Source organism: Choristoneura fumiferana, chromosome 6 (genome assembly GCF_025370935.1).
Source record: "Choristoneura fumiferana chromosome 6, NRCan_CFum_1, whole genome shotgun sequence".
Classification (NCBI taxonomy): Eukaryota; Metazoa; Arthropoda; class Insecta; order Lepidoptera; family Tortricidae; genus Choristoneura; species Choristoneura fumiferana.
The window spans coordinates 13,188,550-13,212,884 of NC_133477.1; the positions used below are offsets into that span (position 1 = coordinate 13,188,550).

A 24,335-nucleotide genomic window follows, 5' to 3' on the forward strand; every position below is an offset into this window, starting at 1 on the left:
GTTGTGTGTTCATTAGATTTTTGTCTATGTATGAATTCATGTTCACGTACTCTTGTCACACATTCTAACTACTGTTCTTTCAGAATGAAAAGGTTGACCAGTTTTCAAATAAATTCGTTTTCACGTTGCATGCACATGTTACCTTTTAGAATGATATTATGACGGAATATGTCATACTCGGTCGATAAAGAAGTAATACTGAGCAAGCAAAAACAGACCTTAAGGTGGTGAACCTCTTCATTTCGCGACTGTACCATAGAAATAGAAAAATCCTTGAATTTTAATATAAATGCCAAGCTTTTACAGTTCACGCACGCAAAGCCGCGGACAAAAGATTACAAGAAATAAAACTCGTGCGGGGCGGAGCGTGGCCATTCTGTACGTCAGTACTATTATATATTCTGTGCCGGTGGGTGGAAAAATTTGAAAAATTCAGGATGGTAGTAGTATCAAACTTTCAAGGAAAACTATAACAGCTAAGTTTGCTTGAGAATTATTAGTAGTTTAAGAGTCAATAGCAGCCTAAGGTATAAAATATACCTAAACTTGGAAGATTCTTATAAAATACGAAATCCTTATAAAAATAATACTTAATTTTTTCGTAATGGCTACGGAACCCTATTTCGGGCGTCTCTGACACGCTCTTGGCCGGTTTTTTTATAATTTTGGCGTGAATTGCCCCATCACATATTCGCAATAGCCACTAGCAGTAATGTAGGGTATTAACTGGCAAACTGACTTTTATTTATGAATGTAAAACCCTTTCAAAGGTACTTTTGAACAAGTCGCATTACAAGTTAATTTATTTATGTCTGTTGCAGCTAACATCATCATTTTCCTCATAGGTTTTATCTCTAACCGATACGATATCATCAGTAATAACCCTCCTTCGGGCAGTCGGGTAAAAATAACAACAATGGCTTTGTCTATTTTTTATTATCAATGTCATTGAATCATCATAGTCAATCAAAAGTAAATCAACTAACTAATATTTAACACATTATACTCGTATGTACTTACATAAACTGAAATTATGATATCTGTTATAATTTATAATGTGACCTTATCGATGTAATAAAGACCGATCGAATAAATAAAGATACATATATAGATCGATGAATAAAGAGACTCATTTCCTTGCAATATTTAAACAACATACATAAACAGCTTTTGTTTATAGTGACGTATCATTAAAGCAAACTCTATTCTTTCAAAGATTTTTCCAAAATAAACAAAATATGTAAGCCTTTGTGGTTACTCCAGACGTTCAGCTATCTAACATATCAAACTTCATCCAAATCTGACCAGCCGTTTTAACGTTGAGGAGTAACAAACATACACACTAACTTTAGCATTTTTAATATTGCTGCACATGAAATTTTGAAATTATGAAAATAATAACCGTTAAATTCTTCTTAATATTATTATCTCTTTCCAAATATTATTTGTGAGAATAAAAATGGTTTGATAAACTTAAAAACTAGTGCCTCAGTGAGCTAGATCTCGCAAGTGTTTCGAAATGGTTTAAATAATACGATATTTTACGCTTTCAACCCCCATGGTTATACCATTTTGGAAATAAAAACAAAATTGAATACCTACCTAACATGTAATTATTGAACCGCTTATAAAATTCCACGAGAATTGCTTAAGAAATGCGACCTGTAGAGGAAAACATTGGGACATCCGTCGTACAGATTAAACGAAGACGCTTCACTCGCGCTTCGCTCTCGTGTGGTCAAAAATAGAACAGTTCCAGATTTACATGATTTCGTTTTTTTTTGATAGAGTGAAGTTTAATTCGAAATTGTGATTAAGAACGCCTTTTGAAGAAAACATAATTTATTGTCACCCGATCAAAAAAAAAGGAGATTGAATGCTTACCGTTTATCCAGAAAAGTGCTAATTTTAAATAATCTGGTTTTAAATGCTTCCCGCACTAAACAACGTCTGTTGACAGCTTAATCAACTAATTTAATGGTTCCCATCTCAACGGAATGCTAAAAACTGTCGTGACGAACAGCTTAACTGATTGCGATGTGATTGTTGTTGTTCTGCGAGCATGGCAGTTCGCACAACGCCGTGGTCCAAAGCGCAGGTGAAAAAAACATCGACGCATGCGCACCGGCGTTCAAAAACAGGCGGAAAGCGCCAAAAAGTTTTCCACTGAAGTTGGATCGTAATCTTTAAGTGTTGTGATGTTATGATTGAAAGCGGTTTATTATATGTGATTGTAACAAAAATCATAGTTTTTTGAGGAACACAGTTAAGAATTTATAAAGGTAAGTTTGACAAAAGTTTTGAACATTATCAAAAAGTCAAAATAACACAAACGGGACTTATCACGCTAACACACACACACGAGTAATATTTACATCGACGTTTTGACCGTTTGTGGTATTTTGACTATGAGTGAAAATCACTAAAGTTCAAAAAGTTATATTATCAAAACATGTTAACACTTTTAACTTAACTGTCCCAACAGCAACTCTATGACTACCTATTACAATTCAAATATTACCAACATTTATCATAACTATGCAGATAATGACCTTTTTAGACGAGCATGTCAAACAGGTCCTTTCGACCCGCAAACGCTCTAACAAAAAGTCGAATGTCGGATCTTACATACCCTATGACGCACCGATTTAAAGTCTTCGAAATTGTTTCCCGCAGTGAACGTGTTAAAAGCAAGACTCTGCTTACACTGGGTATATACCTGAAAATTTGTACTTCTTCCGGTACCGTACCTCGGAGTGAGAATTCGACTCGCAGTGAGGCAGTTTTTATTTTACTTGGACCTGTCACTTTTACTTCCAGTCATAGGGGTAATTTCAAGAAGTCAAAATGTCTGAAAGACTTCGGTTAGAAGATGGACTGACAAGTATAATGCCCACTAACTAGTTACCCGTACAGGTGAAATAAGTTTGAAAACAACTGGTGATTTTCATTATAGGATGTGCAAAATAGGTACGCACATGCACTGCATATTGGTAGAGCAAAATCTCACGGCAGCTGGCCATGGTACTTACTGCAGGGGTCAAGTTTGCCAAAACCTTATTATTAGTGGCAAATGCTAAAAATTAAAGTACCAGAGCGAATATTGAATTCATACATTCAGACAGTGAATATTTGCGACATAAAAAGAGATGTCTTAAAAGGAAACAATTGTTAGCATAGGATTAAAAATTAAAAAGAACAATAAACCGATGTACTTAAACTTATTTTTCCGTTATTGCTTTATAGGAAATCGCTCAATTTGCATTTGCTTTTAATCACTTTAAAGACCCCAGGAAAATTATTGCTCCATAAACGAATGACTGTTTCTAATTGGAAGAAAACTAGCTATTGCTATCTAATGTTTGTGAGTGTGATTGTGTTTGTTTTGGATTTAATTATCCTTTTTAAATAAGAGCGGAACTTAGTTAAAAAGACAATATTTCTACAAGATTTATTTGTGTGACCTTATGGAACAGTACACCATACCATAATTTCATGTCTACCACTTGCTAAAGTGTAACAAAAGCAAAATACCCACTAAATATCTTATATCTTGGTTAACAGCTGCGTAATTATTTACCCATATATTATATATACCAAAACCGGCCTAGTACGAGTCGGACTCGCGCACGAAGGATAAATAAATTTGAGGACAGAAATGACAGTTTAAAGAAGCTGCGTTAATTACAACCCAATCTATTACGTTTCTTGATATACAACCCTGTGATAAACTGACAGAGAGGCAGACAGAGGGTGAAGCTTGTCACCATCCATGTCCAAAACCCTAAAGCTTGAATCACACAGAGAGAGGCGTCGAGGCGCGGCGCGGAGGCGATACCGGTTGTAATATTCGAGCTAACATGAAAGAGGGCACAAAGAATACCGTGCGGGAAATAATCGTGGCGCTTAAGAAGGCTTAAAAACGGACCTTTCACCTTACCTTCCTACACCGATGAGAACTTTTAGTATACTTACCAGCACATCTGAGAAACAGTCGTACAAATTTTCAAAACTGTTCTATTTTTTGGGCTGATTGAGATGATTATTTGATAAAATTAAGTGTTTCTCCGCATTGGTCGACGTTTAAATATAACAGCGTCAAAGGGATGAATCTGATGAGAAACCTCTTTACCGATATTCAGTCAAACTAATCCGACCGTCTGCTCAAGTATTCCGGAACAATTCAAAGACATTATGCTATAGTGTTAATATTGTGTTTTTAAATTAAAAATAATTATTACATCTTCACACGAAAATTTCTAGCAAAATGAAAAATACGGAATTATGTTGTTTGCATATTACGATGTTCATCAGGTAATAATGACCGGAAAACGTTAATAATGCAGGTAACCCATTAGATGATGTCATTTGTTAAACAATAGCGGTTCACACGTGAGACGGTTATTTATTTGCTATTTAGAGTGACACCTTTTTCAAGAGAATCTACTTCAAGGCCATTTAATTAAAATAATCATAACAATTTTATTTAACATCCGGGTCACGAAAAATTAATTTATTTTTAAATTGCTTCGACGTTTTGATCGTATCGTAGCAGCAGTGATCATAGGTAGACCAAAGAGTACCTACTGTTATTATAGAGAAAAATAATAGCAACTCTTTTTTAGGGTTCCGGAGCCAAAATGGCAAAAACGGAACCCTTATAGTTTCGCCATGTCTGTCTGTCTGTCTGTCCGTCCGCGGCTTTGCTCAGGGACTATCAATGCTAGAAAGCTGTAATTTTGCACGGATATTATATGTAAACTATGCTAACAAAATGGTACAATAAAAAAATAAAAAAAAAATTTTTTTAGTGTACCTCCCATAGACGTAAAGTGGAGGTGATTTTTTTTCTCATCTAACCCTATAGTGTGGGGTATCGTTGGATAGGTGTTTTAAAACCATTAGGGGTTTGCTTTCGATTTTTCGATTCAGTGATTTGTTTGCGAAATATTCAACTTTAAAGTGAAAATTTTCATTAAAATTGAGCGTGCCCCCCCCCCCTCTAAAATCTAAACCGGTGGGTGGAAAAATTAAAAAAAATCAGGATATCAAACTTACAAGGAAAACTATGACGGCTAAGTTTGCTTGAGAATTATTAGTAGTTTAAGAGTAAATAGCAGCCTAGGGTATAAAATATACCTAAACTTGGAAGATTCCGTATACGAAATCCTTAGAAAAATATTACTTGATTTTTTCGTAATGGCTACGGAACCCTATTTTGGGCGTGTCCGACACGCTCTTGGCCGTTTTTTTTCGAAGGATTAAAATGTTTTTTATTTATAACAATATACAATTTATAACTCTTATTGACCATAAATAATATTTACATTTCCTTTTTTAGGGTTCCATAGTCAACTAGGAACCCTTATAGTTTCGCCATGTCTTTTTTTATTTTTTTTGTCATCATCAATCCACGACAGGACATAGAGATAGAGAGGCGTAGGGTATCAACCATAAGGTATCATCACATTGTTTATCCACACGAGTTTTTCGAACTACCCTATTTGCTCTTATTGTTATCATACACATACTACTACTAACTTTTTGCCAAATGTCATTCAAATCCGTCCAGCCGTTTCAGCGTGAAGAAGTAACAAACATACTCACTCACTCACAAACTTTCACATTAGTAGGATTATCCAGTTTGCATACGAGTATTTGTTTTCTTATAATTCAGTTCTGTAGTGAAATCTTTAATCCTCGTGATATTTTTAGAGTTTTGTATAGGTACAAAAGATAGTAACGATACTATATTACAAGTAGGTACCCACCAATGCTCACTTCCGTCAAAAATATGACGTTTTACAACGCGCAATGTTACATGTGAGGAAAAAATATCACATTTTCAAAAAAAAATGCGTTTTTTAAGTGTTGCTGTTATTTTAATAACTTTTTTTAAAAGCTAACAGGTTGCCCATTACATTTTGTACTTAACGTTGTATTTCTGGCGGCAAAAAACTCTACATTCACTTTGCTTAAACTTAATGTATTAAAATAATAAATCAAAAATATGTGAAGAATTTCAGCAGATTTTATTTTTAGCGCGCAATGGATGGCAAAACCGCGGAACAGCCTTTATGATAATTGTTTATATTACATATTAACAATTATTATCAAAATTTTATATACATCTTAAGCAAAGTCATAGTTCGCCATAGACTGTTAATTCGTGTCGGAAAATAATATTTTACCTTGAATTATAACATTGTTGCAATAATGACCTACGCTGGTTCATTTAAATGCACAGGATCTTCACTCGAATTGGAACGAATCAATGTCGTTGATTGTTCATAGCTACTTCCGTTTACGTTTCAATGCATTGTATCAATGTCGCACAGTGCTACAAATATACGAACTTAATTGACCCTGTGTTGAAACCTGGAACTAATACCGCAACCATATCAATTTCCATTTAATATGATCACTATATTACTCACCAACAGCGGCTAACTTACCTGTTCAATATATTTGAGGCACTGTAATCAGTGGGGCTACACGAAATTCGAAAATCGAAGTTCGTGTCGTGCCGTCCATCTCACTCCTGTATTTAACAATATAAGCGGCAGCGGGACGGCAACATACGAAGTTCGAATTTTGCACTTCGATGTATAGGGCCAGGTATTAGGATGAAATCGACGCCGTATTGTAAGGTAAAAAATAAATTTGACATAAAAAATCGTTTTAATAGGCTACCTAGATTTCTAAGACTATAAGTCCGTCAGCTAGATTTAAAAAAAAAATTACGACACACGTGTCGTATTCTTTGTTTTGTCAATTGAACAAAAAATATGGAAGTATAGCCGGTTAAAGTTACGTGTGACGTCACACTTTTTGATAAGGAGTCACGCCACGGGCCCCCATTCTCGAATTTTGGCGCTTCACCTTTGTAATTTTTCGTTTGATTGACAAAAGGTAAAATATAATATGAGTCCAATATTTTCTAATAATCTAAGGGACTTAATAGAATAACTTTTTTACCTAGGAATGAAAATATAAATAGTTTATTGCATAAAAAGCTTATAAAAAAGAGTCTACGGCTCTGGATCCTGTGCTAGGAGTCCCTGTGATACAGGATCCAGGTATTAATATATGTGTTACATAACTACTACTTCTTATAGATATTATTATGTATATTATGACCTAACTTACGATTATTATATTACATTAGCTGTTTAAATATGGTGTGTGTGTGTGTGTGTGTGTGTGTGTGTTAATATTTTGTTTTTTATACCAAACTTCTTTTATTAGCTTCAACCCCGTTCCACTTAAAATTGTTGTACAAGGTATCAAGTGAGTGACCAAGATGCACTATCTGGGTCACTCGTTATGAAACAAGTGGTCTTTCCTTTCGGCATCACGTTAACTGCTTGGAGTCATCAAAATTTATGTTTTCTTTGAATGGGCTAAAAGTAAGGCGCTGTAATGTCAGTGTTATAATATTACCTATTTTAAGGAAGTGGTAAAATTACTTAAAATATATGTCATTAAAATTTTAGCTGTCAACCCTTAACTTTTGTAATGTCCGCAGGAAAACACAGAACAAAATTACTTGTATGGGATCAGCTACATTACGATCCAATAAGAGTTGAGGTTCAATAACAACTCGGAGTTATAAAGTCTCCAATTGAACGATCTTGGTCCAAGTTTTTGCCAATTTTTTTGTCGTGTCGCTTAATAAAAGCGGATTGGGAAGGCCATCGAAGTTTTGTTTGAAGCAAACAGGAAAATAAAGGTTAATAAACTCATATGGGTACATTGTTATTGCTGATGCTAGCTTTTACCGCAGATGTGGTTACTCTGGCCAATATCGTCTTCAATTGTGTCTTTTAACCTCTTTCTCCTATTCTATATATACATTTATATGCGATAGATGAGTGTGTTAATTAACCGGTTTGTACTCAAATACTCACACAATACAGGCCCGGAAATATACAGATGAGGAATTTCTATTACTCTCCTCTATTATATGTTAGTAGAAAAGTGTTGCATCCTAATCAAACCCGTTTTTAATCGATTCCAGAAAAGGAGATGGTTTTCGATTTAGTTACTCCTCCAAGATTCTTTTACACTTTTTTATGTTTGTACTTGCGTTTAGCTCGTTTTTGTTTAGAAAAACAAACTCTCGATTAGTGTTAAATAACACTAAGTTAGAAAAAATAAATACAGTGTACCTAGTGACATAATAAGATTCTCATTATCATCCTTCGCGCACGGAGCCCTAAAAAGTGACGGGGCTGGTCCTGTTTGCCATGAAACATTGACCATTAATGTATTTGATAAACACATTGCTATTTATTAGAGCGCTCCTACTAGAAACAAGAAAATGGTGGCGTAGCCGAAAGCAAATGTATGCGATCATCATCGTTATTGTTTAATTTAAATGCATATTTGGGCCAATCAACTATTTTACCGACACTTTGGGCATCTCCTGCGTTACCGAAATTGTCTCTGGCGTTACCAAAAAATCGTACTTCCAACAAGATATTTCACGGTTTACGGATGGCATGTATTTATGTACACCATCTTTTAAATTAGAGAAAAAACATGTTTACTTACAAAAATCTGCAATTTTTTGAAATGTCGCGGACAGATTAGTGTCGGTAAAAAAGTTGATTGGCCCATTTCTCTACTCAACACAAACAATTAGGCGCGGTTAGGCACTTTACACCGTAAGAGCTCTTGAGAGAACGCCAAATATTAGTTGCAGCAAGATACTTTAGTTATCATCCGGTATTTGGCCTCTTATCTAAGCACTGAAGTGCATCAACTACTTAGTTATCTACAAGTCTCAACGCTCAACTTTATTCGAACTATATACGAGTATTACATTTACCTAAACTATACTCATCAAAAGCCCTTAGGTATATATTTTATCCTTAAACAGTTGTGTACATATTATTATTACTACTGAGTCAAGACACTGTCTAGGGATAATGAGTATTCCAAGATTTTTGATGCGTATTACTAACACCTTTTTGTGTGCCTTTAGATACTTGATTTATGTATACAAAAAGATAAGGAAAGGATGTAAAGATTTGCTAAAGATGTTTGGTATTATATCAAGATGAGACATGATTTATAATAAGTTAAAATTAAAGCGAACAATCCGACTAATTAGTTTTAGTTTTTTCGAAAGACCTTCCATTGAAGGGTCTGACGAAAACGCACTCACCTTGAAAGTTTTTTTTTACATGATAGGGGATAACTAGCAGACAGATCAAGCGATGGAAAGCAATCACCGCCGTCCAATGATACCTCTATCGAATAATTAAAAAAAATACGAATGAGTTGCCGGCCGTTCAAATAAAGAAGATATGATAACTATGCAAAATTTCCGATATGAGAACTATGTACTTCCCAGTTTCTCTATATATCTTCATTATTATTATTTTTCTAAATAGTTTAAGCGGTTTAAGCGTGAAGAGGAAACAGAGAGTTACCTTTCGAGAGAGGTTAGGTACATTCGCATTTATAATATAAGTAAGGATAAGGACTAAATATTTAATTTATTGAATCAGGCGTTATTTTGCAAAGGTTCGGTTATGCAAAGTAAGTTTTTAGTTCATTGATTACCTTTGTATTATACAATACTCGTACTTACAGAAATAAATATAGACGAAAAAGCAATTTTGAAAACTAGGGAAGCTGGTATGTCTATAGAGACAAAGTTAATTAGGTTCCTTACTTATTCAATGAAGAGTGACATGTTTTTTTTTATCAATACGTGTCAATACCGACAAATGACACAATGAATAAGTTTTCTCATAACAGTTTTATTTATATCCATTATAAACTACTTAAGTATCACTTTGTGGTCATACTTAATTGTTATGATTATAAAGGTTGTTTAGTAATATAATGGTTCAATAAATTGTGTCTCTGGAAATAAGATAAGATTCTCATTTTATAGATTTGAAACCTGCCATCCTGGATTTTCTTTCGTTATCCTTACGGAAGTTACTAATATTATAAATGCGAAATTCTGTCTTTCTATCTGCCTGTTCCTCTTTATGCTTACCGGTGAACCGATTTAGATTAAATTGGTATGGAGATAGTTTGACACCCTGGGTAAGAATAGGACACTTTTAATCTCAGAAAATGACAATTTCCGCGGGATGACGATAAACAAATTCTTCATAGGCGGACATTTTGAGTAGCTGTTGACAGCGACATTGCTTGCGAATAATTTGTTTATCGCACGACCGCGGGAACTAAATAATTATCTGGAATAAAAACTAACCTACGTCCTAGTAGAAATAGAAATAGATTTTCTTATTGTTTCAGATGAAGCTACCAGACCCAAAACTACTTGTTGGTAACATATTCCCGATATTCTCTTGGGCGAAAAATTATGACCTAGGAACAGCTGTGGGAGACCTAATAGCCGGAATCACTGTTGCTTTAACGTTAATACCCCAATCTATTGCGTACGCGTCGCTAGCTGGATTAGAACCACAGGTAAGCTAATACTCATAAGCCTGGCTTAGACCTGCAAAAAAAATTGTGCAAGTTGCATTACGTTGCGATGCCGTTAAACCAATGAGTGTGTAGCGGTCAATCGAGCACCGCAATGTAATGCAATTTTCACGATGGACTTAGTTCTGCAAACAGGAACCAACCCACATCTCGCCCCAAAGTTTAGATAAGTATGCAACAAATTACTAAAATGCACCTTTTATCAACTCGATAGAGTCCATTTTAGTAACTTGTTGCATACTTATTTCAACTTTGGGGGTGTGTGGGTTGGTTCCTGTTTGCAGAAATATGTCCGATTTTTCTTGCACGTCTAAAATGACTATATAACTTCGTATTTTTAACGTTACTTCTAGTTTTATTATGGTGCTAGTTATGTAAAGATTTATCTATGGTTTTTTTATACATTTGGATTTTATTGGATTATATTTCCTGGTGTTCAAGTTTTTCGCAGAACGTGTTTTGTATTATACTTCCAAAAACAAAGGTGAAAATTCTCGCACAATAGGTTTTCTTGTTTCTCTTGTTAAAATTAGTCATGCACCATTCATAAAAATGTGATGATCCACACCTAGCAAATATTACCAAACGTGAGGCATATTGTTAACGCCACACGGTCCCAAGAAGTAATACCACTGTCTTCTGAATAACTTCACTATAATACTGCTAAATCAAGTAGATATAGTATTGTGGATTATGAGGATAATGAGGGTTACTATGAGGATAAAAAACGTAGACCTTCTTCGGTCATGCCATCAAGTCAAGAAAAATCTTAAAAGCGTGATGTAGGATGCTCACTGCCATGCACTTGATAGTGACATCTTACGGGTGGAAAATAAACTAAATAGTACATTGTGTCTTAAGGGCGGTAAATAAGAAATTACGAACGAGGGTCTATTAGAAGCCCGAAGTCGAAGACTGAGGGCTTTAATTAGTCGATGTTCGTAATTCTAGTACCGCCCGTGCGACATACAATGTTTTTCATCACATTTGCGAGTAAAATTTTATATTTATAAAAGCAAAAATATATAATTCTTCCAAATATTGGCGATACCTTAGGCTGCGCTCTTGGTAGCGCCGCTCTCCCCCTCCCTCCCCCTCACGCAGCATGCGCCGCAACGTACTTGTGCAGGTGCTCCTGCAGCAGCAGTATCAGTACGCATATTGACTCATTTACCGACCTTGGGCTTCATGACAAGGAAAATTGTACGGGCAATGACTCATTTACCGACCACGGGTTTCATGACAAGCACATTAAGGTCGAGGGTTTTATTTGGGGGGTTGCAACCAAGGTAGCCTGCATGTTACGACACTGTTTACGTTCAAGTGTGATGAAAAATATATAAAATGTTTGCAACTAGCACCATCTATAAGGAGGTTGTAAAACAGAACTACAAATTTAGTACATCTCACACCATCTGTTAAGAAATTATGTAACTAAAATATGAAATGTATGTAAAACGGACATAAATGTTACCAGAAGAATTAGTTTGAATGTAAGTCTTTAGTATTTATTTCATTACTATGACTATGATGACATAATTTCGGAAATCATGGGTTACTCATTGTTAGACTATTTGAAGAGGATTAAGATAGTTAGTAGCATTTTATATTGCCTGAATGATTCATACGTACCTATTATACAATCTACAGAAGTCTACTCTAGAGTATAATTTGACTTTCATTCTTTTGAAGACTTGAATTTTACTAAAATTAGTAGGTACTAAAACATGTTATAGTAATCCATAATTACTAATTTATATTCGTAGAAAATGAGTTGGCATATAATTTAATTTAATGCCCATTTTACGTACCTACAGTAATTCATACTAATATTATAAATGCGAAAGTGTGTTTGTGTGTTTGTCCGTCTTTCACGCCGTAACGGAGCGACGGATCGACGTGATTTTTGGCATAGAGATAGTTCATGGACCAGAGAGTGACATAGGCTAGTTTCTATCCCGGAAAAATGCACAGTTCCTGAGGGAACAGCGCGCGATAACCGAATTCCACGCCGGCGTAGCCACGGGCAAAAGCTAGTTTAATTATATTTTAATGGCACGAGTTGTTGGTTAAATTTATCAATTGAAATAGGCGTACTTTGCGGAGGTCCATATCAATGAACTTAAACAATTGCTTTGCTCACCGCTCTTTGGGTCTAACATCTGGTAGCTTGGTGAACGGTTGTGTTTCTCTGAAGATGAGCTATGTTTGAGTTCGAAACGCGTCAGTGTAGTATGGTGGTGGTGATAGAAGGGGTTTGTGTGATTTGTGTGTTTTCTTACAGTGTGGAGGTAGAGGAACTGCATGAACACACAATTCTTGCATAAATGTAGATATCATAAAGTCGTGGGTGACCAAAGCCATTGTTTTAGTTCATTTAAATTTAGTTACTTTAGTTTAGCAGTCGGTGACTTGAAATCATTCACGAATATTTGCATTTGGGACAACAAAACGTTCACTGAATTAGTATCGTTACGAACTACATTTTTATGAAAGGACTTAACGGTTGTTAAACTCTTTTGTTTTCAACTTACAAGAGGTAAAGTAACTTGGACGGTGCATGTACCTTATGTACCTTCCGTTTTAAATTGTAAAATATGCAATAAAAAACAGATAATTTACGTTTTGTGGTAACCCCATTTATAAAGCGGATGGCCATAGTCATAACTTTGAAACCAGGCTAGCAATTTTTGAAATTAATTACGGAAACGAAATTTAATTTTGATAAAACATTCGTTTTTTGGAGAAATAAAACATACCTATAATAAAATAAAGTAAAAACATAGGTAAATCTACCAATTTATTGCGGATTCAAAAATAAAAATAAAAGGAAAATACTAGGAGTTTCTGTACTCAGGTGCACTGCATGTTTGTTGGTGTTTTTTTTTTTAATTGAGTATTTGCGCCTATAAATTTAATTTCCTTCTTTAATTAAATAGAGGTAATCATTTTTAATGCAAGTTATCGTACCAAGAAAAGAAATAACAATACAAATACTAGGTACTAATACTGGAAGACAACCTTTAAAGGAAGTTCAGCTTTGTACATCTCTTTCTCTTGTTTACAGTTATTTTCATGCGTTTCTTATGTACAATAATGAGTTTAACTATAAAAAATCGTTAATGAGATTTCTTTAAAAATAAATAAATTTATAATTCGTTTATTCGTTAGGCTCATGGTACCTACTTGTATGAAGTATCCATACCTATATTTTTATAGAACTACGTATCCAGTTCTTGGAATTTCCATACACCGGTAACACACTGTATAATCAAATGAACCATGTTTAGCTATTTGACCTAGATGCGTCTTGTGCGAAACGTCCTATACATTTATGTGTATTATGGTTGTTAAAATTACGCATCAATTATAAAATTAGTACGACGTAGTCATTTTTTTAAATAAATGGTCTCTGTCCGAAGGACAAGGGACAATTTTGCCAACATAGTCATTTAATAGGTTGTATTAATGTAAGATTATGGTTAAAATGTTATCGTTATGGAGTTCCAGGCAAGGAAGATTTAAAGTAAAACTAAACATGTTACTTTAAATAATAATGCAATACAAAAATACATTGACACGAAGAAACTGCTACATCTAGGTACGCTACTATATACTTGATTGCCCTCACCTACATAGATAATGTATATAAGGAACACCGGATCTTACTACAATGTACAACAACGTATGAAAACAACACATTTTAATTCCATTTGTCCAAAATAATACCCTAAAAATAATTTCAAAAACATTTAAATTTTAAACCTTTTGAAGTAAACAAAACCTTAAGCAATCGAATTTCATTTGGATTTCATTTCATTATTAAAACCAAATGAATAAAAAAGGAAAAATAGGTAGGTAAAAAAATATTTTTTATCATTTCGATCAGCATGTAACCCAACCCGTGTAACCCAACACATTTAAGTACTTCAGTTATAAATCATCTTTATTAAATGGTGAACGCGTACAGATTTTAAATTATTCATGAATTAAAATAAATTGAGTCCATTGAACAAAAATGATAAACCACAATTTTCAGTAAACATTTAAACATTTTTCCAGGTATTTTCAACTCAACTTGTTATAATGAAATTGTCTCCCGAGTCACGTAAAACGTAACTTCATCAGTACCTTTTTATAGAAATAACACGAAGCAAGAAGCGATATCAAAAATTGAACCAGTTAATTATTTTGCTTTTCGCTCCCCCCTTTTTCTCCGTAATATTTTAATCATGAAAGGCTGCGCCTGTGTTTTTTCGCTTCGCAAAGTCAAAGGAAGGTAACATTAAATGTTAAAGAAAAACGAACGAATCGCCTTTTTAAAAATTGAACTGAATTTTCGTATAGGTGTTTTTGCATTTGACTAGTAATAGTTCACTTCATCGTGTAGAACTTGTTCCTACATTTCCGTCAGTTCTGTGTTTAAAAACACCATTTATAAGTCATTTGGAAAAAACCGAAAGCACGATCTTTTGTTTTACAGCAGTTTTATTTTTGACATGAATGAATGTTTAATGAATTATGTTTAACATTTAGGTTTATTATTTATTTATCTTTTTTCCGGACACGTTTTCCGCTCATTCGTTAAGTATCGTTTGTCGCCATTTAGAATAAAATGACACAATTAGAAATATTCACATTTCCAAAATTTTGTATTAAAACTAAATTTGGTTGAGTTTTAAAATGAGAATAATTACGAGTAGGTATATAATAATGTCAGTTTCATTGTAAATGTGGGTATAATTCAATTTAAAATAAATGTCCAAAATTACTATTTTGTAGTCCGATAGTTAAACTATCAAAATATGTTAGGCACGTATTTTAAAGGTATCAAAGATCGGAAGTGAGAGTTCGTGGCGGGAGCGCCAAAGTTCGCATACTTTTCGCTCGTCATACTGTAATGTTAGCCGAATCATCGTTTGTCATATTTTTTTTCCGACCGTAACCTTACATTTTTCTGAAATTTTTAAATGGTCTTCCTATAGAAAACTGTAGGTTAGGTTAGGTTTATTTTATAACAATTCTGAACAATTATTGGATTCAGAGAAAAAAGAGTTATGAAAAATGATCATTTTGACAAACATTACATTCGGAAATTAAACAAGTATGCGAGCCGATATTGACCTCTATATTGTAAAAATTATCAATAATTACTAAAAATACTCTAACCAAAAGTGTATTTTCTTGTGGTTTTATTGTTTTATAGAACATAGTAGGTTAGGCTAGGTTTTTTTTTATGAAAGTTCCGAAAAAAATATGGTTTCAGAGGAAATCGTGAGTTGGGAAATGATACATTTGGGAATAATAGACAGAAAACTCGTAAAGAGTGAACTACTAAAAAATATTTTTTATCGAACTCCATATTTTATCTTGTCGTCGTAAATAATGTAAGTACATTTTGTTACAGTATGGCCTTTACGCGTCGTTCGTGGGTGGATTTGTATACGCCGTTATGGGCACGTGCCCACAGATCAACATTGGGCCCACGGCGCTGTTATCCCTCCTTACTTTTACATACACCAGCGGGACCAGCCCGGACTTCACTGTGTTGCTATGTTTTGCATCCGGTATTGTCCAACTTGTTGCCGGCATGCTGCGCCTTGGTATGTTTGTGTTCACTAAATATAACGTGTGAATGGTTTTCATGAGGAAAATTGTATCTGTAATAAAATAAACCACGTCAGCGTCTTTGTGATGTGCCAAACTAAGTTCTTTATCGTTATTATGTGTCAAAAGAAACAAATATTTTCGTAAGCGCTGAGTGAGAGTTTTGGTATGCGGATGCAAAAACTAGTATTCTGTACCTACACAAGCTTTACGTACCATATTTGTCATCACGACACCTAAAAAGTTAAGGCAACCCGGTGGGAATCGAGTTATTACGGCGTCGCAACACTGTAAACTATGCTATGTATTTTATATAGGTATAACAAATTAATATAGGTACCTAGGTTCTCCTAATCCAACTAATATTATAAAGTGTGTGAAAGTGTGTGTGTGTGTCTGTGTGTATGTTTGTTAATCATTCACGCTAACACGGCAGATTGGATTTGAATGTAATTTGGTGTGTTGACAGATGGTTGGGTAGAATAATACATAGACTACCTTTTATCCCGATAGTCTCACGGGATCAGGATAAAATCTCGAAATTTCAACCACTGGGCTTAAAATCATAAAACTTAATGTAGTGTTAATGAAAACTACGATTTAATTGTTGGGTATTTCCAAAGGAATAAGTAAAATCCCATATTTCGATTCAACTGCTGCATCTAATGGATTACGTGTGCAAAAACCTAAAACTGGTAAATTAATATTGGTTTAATTTTTTTCAGGTTTTCTGGTGGAGTTTGTTTCACTTCCAGTTGTCTCTGGATTTACATCAGCTGCTGCCTTAACTATAGCATCGTCTCAAATCAAAGGTCTATTGGGCCTAAAGTTCAGTGCCGAGAGTTTTATATCTACATGGAAAGGACTGTTTGAGCACATAGGAGACACGAGGTTACCAGATACGCTACTTAGTTTAGCTTGTTGCATTCTCCTGTTGGGTATGAAAGTGAGTTATTATTTTTTTGGAAGCCATAGTTTAAGTTGTGTAACTGTTATGAGTATACGTAGACTTAGGCAAAACGAGTTTTTTTTTGAGTTATGAGTCGTGACTTGCGTTTGCTAGTTAAACTACGTATATAGGGCATGAGTTGTACTCTGTTCTATTTGTACACAGATCTGTATAACGTTGAATACCACAAACATTACTAGTATAAAATCTATCTATACGCGCATCCACATGTGAAATAATAGTACATGGTTGTAGAGGCACGAAAGTAAGCATTAGATGAACGAGTTAGTTTGAAGGCCGACCCGAAGGGGAGGCCTTCGATAATACGAGTTCATCTATTGCACTTTTGGCCGAAACTAAACATTGTGCTTTTCACGATCACTGCGAGGAAATAAAAAATATCTATCACAAAACAAACAATAAGAATCTAATGCCTGCGTTGCTTCCGCCGTGTGACACTCTTTACCGGTCTGGATAACTCCGACATGGAAATACCGACTCGATTTTTCTTGTGCACGCCCATAGAAACTCATGTCAGTTTGACACGAGTTTGTATGGGCGTTTAAATGAATAATTGGGTCGGTATTTCCATGTCGGTATTATCCGGGTCGGTAAATGGTCACCCCTCTCGCCGATTTTAGTTTTTCTTTTGTGACATTTTTTTTAAACGAGCCCGTTCTTAGTGGCCAGTACGCATCCACATATTTAAAAAATCAAACCATCATCGTCTTCATGTCCGACCTGCAGGGCTACTCTGAAACTCGAAACTCGAAGTTCGTGTCGTGCGGTCCCTCTGACACTTATACTATTTAATACGAGAGCGAGAGGGACCGCACGACACGAACTTCGAGTTTCGAGTTTCGGAGTAGCCCTGCTGCTGCGGTTCTGTGGAGTTTTTCATACTTAAAAAAAATAAAGCATTTTGTGCATATTATGCGTTTAAGAAAAAAAAAACACCTCATGAAAGTCATGAATGACGCATTATCATTGGTTAATTTAATTTCACATGCAGCAAACGATTACTTTTGATTGGCCCAATTGTCGTTTCAGCACGCCAGGAATGAAATTCAGAAATTATATTCTAAAAAGTCGTATCGTATTATGAAATACATACCTATATAATATTGATACAACCTGTTTTCGTTATGTTACATTTTTGTCGTGTTTTGCGAGCCATAAATGAGTCAGATGTTGTACATACGAGTATATAATGCAGTTTTGGGTACTGGATTTAGGTTATCTATGCCCACATTTTCGAGCAGTGTCGTGAAATATATATTTGTTTGTTTAAAATAACATGACAAGATAGCGAAGATGATGATTTATCATAAAAATATGAGCGTTATATTTTTGTAAGGATTGGAACTCAGATTCCGCCATTCTCTTTATTGCTGTCTCTTTCTTACATACTAAAATCCTATTTCTATCACTCTCATACATTCCTCAATCTCAACTATCTTGCATCTCGCTCATTCGTCAGTATTTCTCTCGTTCTGTCTCTTTCACTCATTACGTTTCGTTCCACCTTGCATTTTTAGATCTAGACATTGTGTATTCTTAAGAATCAAAAGGCGGCGCCGTTTTGATGGAAGCTCAATGTACCTATACAACTTTCATGATCATGACATGAACATAATTTTCATTTTTCATTCTTAGGCATTTCTCCTTATTAACGGTATCTTTTTTTTAGTCCGTTGTGTCAGGTCAAAAAAGTTCGGTATTCACGGTGAAATGGTAGCTGTTCACAGGAACACTGTGTAATTTCCCAAAGTCACCGTGAAAGTGTAGGGTAGTATCGAAGCGTCTTCATAATAATCTCGTACATTTCGCTCTTGCCCCTTCCTCCTCCAGTAAGCCATGACGTACCATACCCTTATACGGTGAAATATAAAACCACACATTGTACATTGATGTCGGAACTATAGATGTACATAATGGTTTAACATCGTATTTTTTCGGAAAATTCGTATTTATCGTTCTCTCTCAATTAGCTTTAGTACACAGCGTACAGCCGTTTTGACACTAAATGATAAAGTTCCATATAATGGATACGAAGATGTCAATCATTTAATGACTTTTTTCCGATGGAAATACACTATAAACTATAACTGTATTCACTTTGGGTGCAGTTGTATTCTGATTGAGATCAGACTTTTTCCGATACAAATACATTATTCACTTTATCTGTAATAATAACAAGAAAACAGTAGTTTTTTTTGTATGATCTTTCCAGAACCAATGCTGCTGCGGATACGTCTTTTCTGTAGTTGTATCATCGTCCCAGCCCATATACGTCCCACTGCTGGGCACAGGCCTCCTTTCAGAATGAGAGGGCTGATTTGGAGGAATGGTTTCATAGATTAGATTACAGCCTCAAAAAGTACAATCGCAGTAACAACGTTGTATGTTTTATTGAGTCGGAAAAAGTACATAACTGTTTATTCAGACAGGCGCTTATTGAGGGTATTGTAACATCAACCAACAAATACTGCTTAGTGTTCATACATATTAAAACAGTGCATGGTTATAAATAACGGAGCTCGTAGATAGCTTTAAAGACTAGGTGCTCTCTACATTTCACTTGCTAACGTTTCTTGATGCATAAATCACCCCAAATAGTTAGAAAATACACTACCACAGCACGATCTATTTCAATTAGAAATTCTAGGTTAAGCTCGGATATACTCAACTTTCAGCGCTGTTATTATTTAAATACTTGAAGAATAAATAGGCAGAAGCTTTGAAAACTTTATTCTGTTTTTATTGGAACGCCTCTTGTAAGACGTAGAATAAGAGTTATGTTTACGTACCCACTCCACTAGGTAGTTCCAGGTATAGTTTTTACTGTCGTAAGTAAAAAAAATACTATGACATAAACCCCAAAGGCTTAATATTTGCGAAATAATTTTGAGCCATAACACACTGAACGACCGCAACCCCAAGTACTTTAGTATTTAATGTTCAGACAACCAAATAAAGTCATGTTATTTAATGTTATCTTGTATAAAAGGGAAATGAATTAAATTCAGCTAAAACTAAACCATTGTACTACAATATAATTACCATCTGGTTGTAAGAAAACGTAACCGATTTTGTCAATAACTCAAAATTCTGCATCCGAGTGCGGTCAGCGCAGCGCTCCGAGTTAGCAAACTAACTGTAACAGATGTAGGTGAGACCATGCCCTATTTCCACCTTAGCTGGCTGAAATTCTGTAATATTAGATAATTTTCACTCTAATGCTCAGTGCAAATATGTGTGGTTGAACACAAGTTGAAATTTTATGAAAATACCAAGCAGAGTTATGACACAAAGTGAAAACTATTAGGTCTGGTAATTGAATTGAAATCCATGAAGATTCGCAAAAAAGAGATCGTTGCCTTTATTTAAGTTGTATGACGAACACCCGTACAAAATGTTGTATCTCTAGACTTAGGCGAATAATATTTTAGAATTTTACATCATGTGGAAAATGTGTTATTTCAATAGGTACTTATAATTCATCCAAATCCGTCTGGCCGGTTTAGCGCGAAAGGGTAACAAGCACACGCATGCACTCACTCATACTCATAAATTTGTGCATTCTTTATATATAACAATTACCTACATTTAATAATTATAGAGTAGGTACCTTGAGTATAATAATATTTAGAGTATCTACAAACAAGAAACGGTATTTTTGCTCAATCTTAATAATGACATTTATCCTTTAGTACAGAACCCTTCGTGTACGAGTCCGACTCATACTTGGGTGTTTTTTTTTGTTTCAAAACAGTAGGTCCAAAACACAAAATGGGGATTGACAATATTCTGTCAATAAAAACTACTAAAAAGCATTTTAACTATTTAGCGATCTAGTTTTTCAGTTACAATACAATAACTCTTTATTGCACACCAACACAGTAAGCAGTACAGAAAACACAGGTATACATATACATAGATATTTTCTAAGGTAAGCAATAGGCATTGGGTAGTTACCAATAACTTTGATTGACATAAAACTCCCATTAATACATATAGTGCATGGCAGTACTTCTGTCTGTTTGCATAATATGCATTGCACTTTTTACTACATTTATATAGTAAACTCTAGGTTCAAATCCTATTTCGTGTTTGTGGAACAGAGAAAAAGTATTCGACGAATAATTTAGTTATTTGGCAGTGCACTTTCAGCAATATTTGCGCTAGCTTGAATAGCTTTTACAATTTGCTAACAGGGTTTTAAAAAGTCGCGTGTTTGATGAACTTTTAAAACACTTTTTACAGTTTAATTTCCTTGTGGATTTTGCATTTGTTATTTGTCACTATTTGTACCTAAAGAAACATTTTCTGTTATTGTTTATGTTGGACAGCTAATTTATTATTAATTCATTGTATTTTTAACCGTTATAAACTGTCATACTGCCATCACCAATTGAATATCAATCTCAGTATAAGTATGAAAAGATCCAATTACAGGATAAAACCTATTGCTAGTGACGGTTCTGGAACATGAAAATGATTCTTGATGTATCTTTTTGATTTAATGCAGTTTCAGCTATAATTAAAAAAAATGAGACAAAATGTTGTTTTTACCGATATAAATAAACTTATCACGTTGATTCGTTTTTTTTTCAGGCTTTGAAAGACATTCACATTAAGGACCCAGAAGACGAGAAAAGCCGTAAAGGTGTTATGGTTTTACAGAAGAGTTTGTGGTTTAGCGGAGTCGCCAGAAACGCTGTGGTTGTCGTTTTGGCGGCAGTTGTGGCATTCTGCGTTTATTTAGACGTCGGCGACCCATTGATACTTACTGGTAAGGATAAGAAATAAAATGCAATAGAAATATTTATTTACGAAAGGTTGCAGTGCCAAATTTATAAATTCACCACCTTTTCACCACCAATTGCCGCTATAATCAGAAAAATAAATAGATACGAAAATGTTTGTATCACATATTTTAATTGTACGACATGACTCTAGTCTAAAACCTCTCTAAATAATATTTGCAGTAGTTGCAATGGAATCGATTTACCGCTGATTATTTATTTATATTACGCTGCTTATTTTTGAATTAAAAAATTATTAAGTCAATGAAATAGTAAACACAATAGTCAATAATATTTTACTAGTCACAGCATAGGATCAACTTCAGAAAACCAATTCAGTTTGTTTTGAAACTAGTTAGGCTGATTCGATTGTATAATGTTAGTAATTGATTGGGATTAATACTGATATTATGCCAGTAATATTCTTGTTGGTATTTCCAAAACAATCACGCGTAGAAATTCTGATAATATTTCTTAGGTCGGCTTATCTTCGGCAAGGACGGCAATAAAATAAAATGTTTTCCGCCAATGAGCCCGAATCTATTTGGCTTCATGAAGCAACTTGAAGTTTTGCGATAAAATTATATTAAGGTATATAAAAGAACATGAAGTTGATTTACGAAGTTTTGTACGCACATCCAAAGCGTAATTCAAAAAAATCCAATTTTTATACATATGTCGTCGTGTGAATTTATTATTTTTCACAACTGCCAAATTACAGCGTGAAAGATTTTTTTTATCTCTTGACTTATTTTTTGAAATTTGGACTTCCTTGTCTTTTGTTTGTAATTACTTACTAAATGACAGCTTAATTGTTTCTTATTTTACTTGTCCAAAATGGCTGGTAAACCACTCCAATAATTGTTTTTTTAAGCCAGCGGCGATAAGCTCTTCCAAGTTGTGCCGAGATTTATAACCTCTTCAAAATTGATAGCTCTGTGAGATTTTTCCTTAAAATTCTAAATTATAGTCCCCTCTGAAGACAAACAAGATTGGAGGCACCCAACTGCTCCCAATGGAAACTTTATTAACTGACAAATGTTCACTCAAGCGCGACCACGACTAGAGATTGGCAGCGATCTCATGAATATCGGGAAAATTTAAAATTTCATTCTAGTATCTCTCGATATGGAAAATGGTAGTTTGCTGCTTTTTCGATCCAAATACAGAAGGTAACCGGTTTTATGGAAATTGCGTTCTGTTATTGTGTTTTCTTATTTGGGAAACCCGCGTGTGAAATATATTTGTGTTCGGTTCATTCAATTAAGTTGTAAGTGGAGTTCAAGACTTGTGAAACTTCAAAACCCAGTCAGGGTTCGACTGTACATTATTAATTATTACTGGGTAGTTAATATGTTATGTCAATATATTTGATTATAAGTATAACATCAATTTAGCGTATGGAAAGTTTTTTTCCAAAGTTTCGCAAACTAAAGAACGCTTTCAAACACACCACTAAAGCACCCTTTTATATTTTTATTATTGTTACGGTACTCTTTTTTATTTATTTTATATTTTTATATGAGAGCTTTCTGCGACGAGCTTGTCAACAGAATGTTTGCTGTATGAATTTCATTCCGTCAGATGAGGCAACTCTATCTTCCCAGGTCAGGTGGTTGTCATGACACTAGTAAATATCGTGCTAGACTAGATGCTGTGTAGTCAACTATGCATATTGTGCCATAAGGCAGAAGTTTATACAGAGTTACTCTGGATAGTACAGAATAAGTAATAGTATAAGTATACGTACGGGTAGGTTGGTTGCCGCATTTGACGGTATTGTTTCATATTATGCTTCTCTTTCTAAAGTTGATAAGTTCTAGACGTAGAACCTCAACTGTTGGAATTAGGCCTCCTCTATAAGTTATCTTACTTTCGTTTAATTGCGTTGTATTTCTTCTATGGTTTGTACCTTTACTAGAATTTTTCTTTTAATTTTAAGGAAAAATTACCCCCGGTCTACCCATGCCACAGGCTCCTCCGTTCCATGCAACAGTAGGCAACGAGACAATATCTACGGGCGGTATGCTAGCTCACCTTGGATCCGGCTTGCTGGTGGTCCCGCTGGTTGGAATCATCTCTAACGTCGCCATCGCTAAAGCTTTTTGTATGTATAGTTAATACATTATTATTTTATTATTGGCTTTTAGCTTTACTTGTTAAAAACTTTGATTCGGTTTTATATGCGTTACATCCTGATTCCGTGAAAATGTTAGAAGAGCTTATTTGATATTGACAAGATCCAGCTATCCACATATCGCATTGCTGCGTGAAAGAGTAGCAACCTTTCGTATTCGTTAACGTAATAATACGGATGATAATGCGGCCTAGAGTCAAAGGCCGTCTATTTTTTCTCTAATTGCCATTGTTTCCTGTACAGCTAACTACATAGTGGTGTTGAATAAAGAGTCATTGTATTAGTAGAACGACGATAATATGAAATGGTTGCAAAACAATCGTCGAAGATATATTAAGAGCCATTTTAGGATCACATT

At 34.6% G+C, this 24,335-nt stretch overlaps 1 protein-coding gene across 3 annotated transcripts in view; it reads left to right on the forward strand.

The window, feature by feature from the left end:
- The first annotated feature begins 2,070 nt into the window (after nucleotides 1–2,070).
- Nucleotides 2,071–24,335, forward strand: part of LOC141429103 (sodium-independent sulfate anion transporter-like) — a 45,469-nt gene continuing 23,204 nt past the window's right edge. The window contains exons 1-6 of one of the 3 annotated variants that reach the window (XM_074089300.1): nucleotides 2,071–2,282; nucleotides 10,285–10,458; nucleotides 15,884–16,079; nucleotides 16,809–17,029; nucleotides 21,650–21,827; nucleotides 23,783–23,947. In XM_074089300.1, the coding sequence (XP_073945401.1) occupies nucleotides 10,285–10,458; nucleotides 15,884–16,079; nucleotides 16,809–17,029; nucleotides 21,650–21,827; nucleotides 23,783–23,947 (934 nt within the window). In that variant the 5' untranslated portion in view covers nucleotides 2,071–2,282. Of the gene's footprint in view, nucleotides 2,283–2,689; nucleotides 2,712–9,993; nucleotides 10,069–10,284; nucleotides 10,459–15,883; nucleotides 16,080–16,808; nucleotides 17,030–21,649; nucleotides 21,828–23,782; nucleotides 23,948–24,335 lie in introns of those variants that run through there. The other 2 variants (XM_074089301.1, XM_074089304.1) reach the window with 2 other exon arrangements.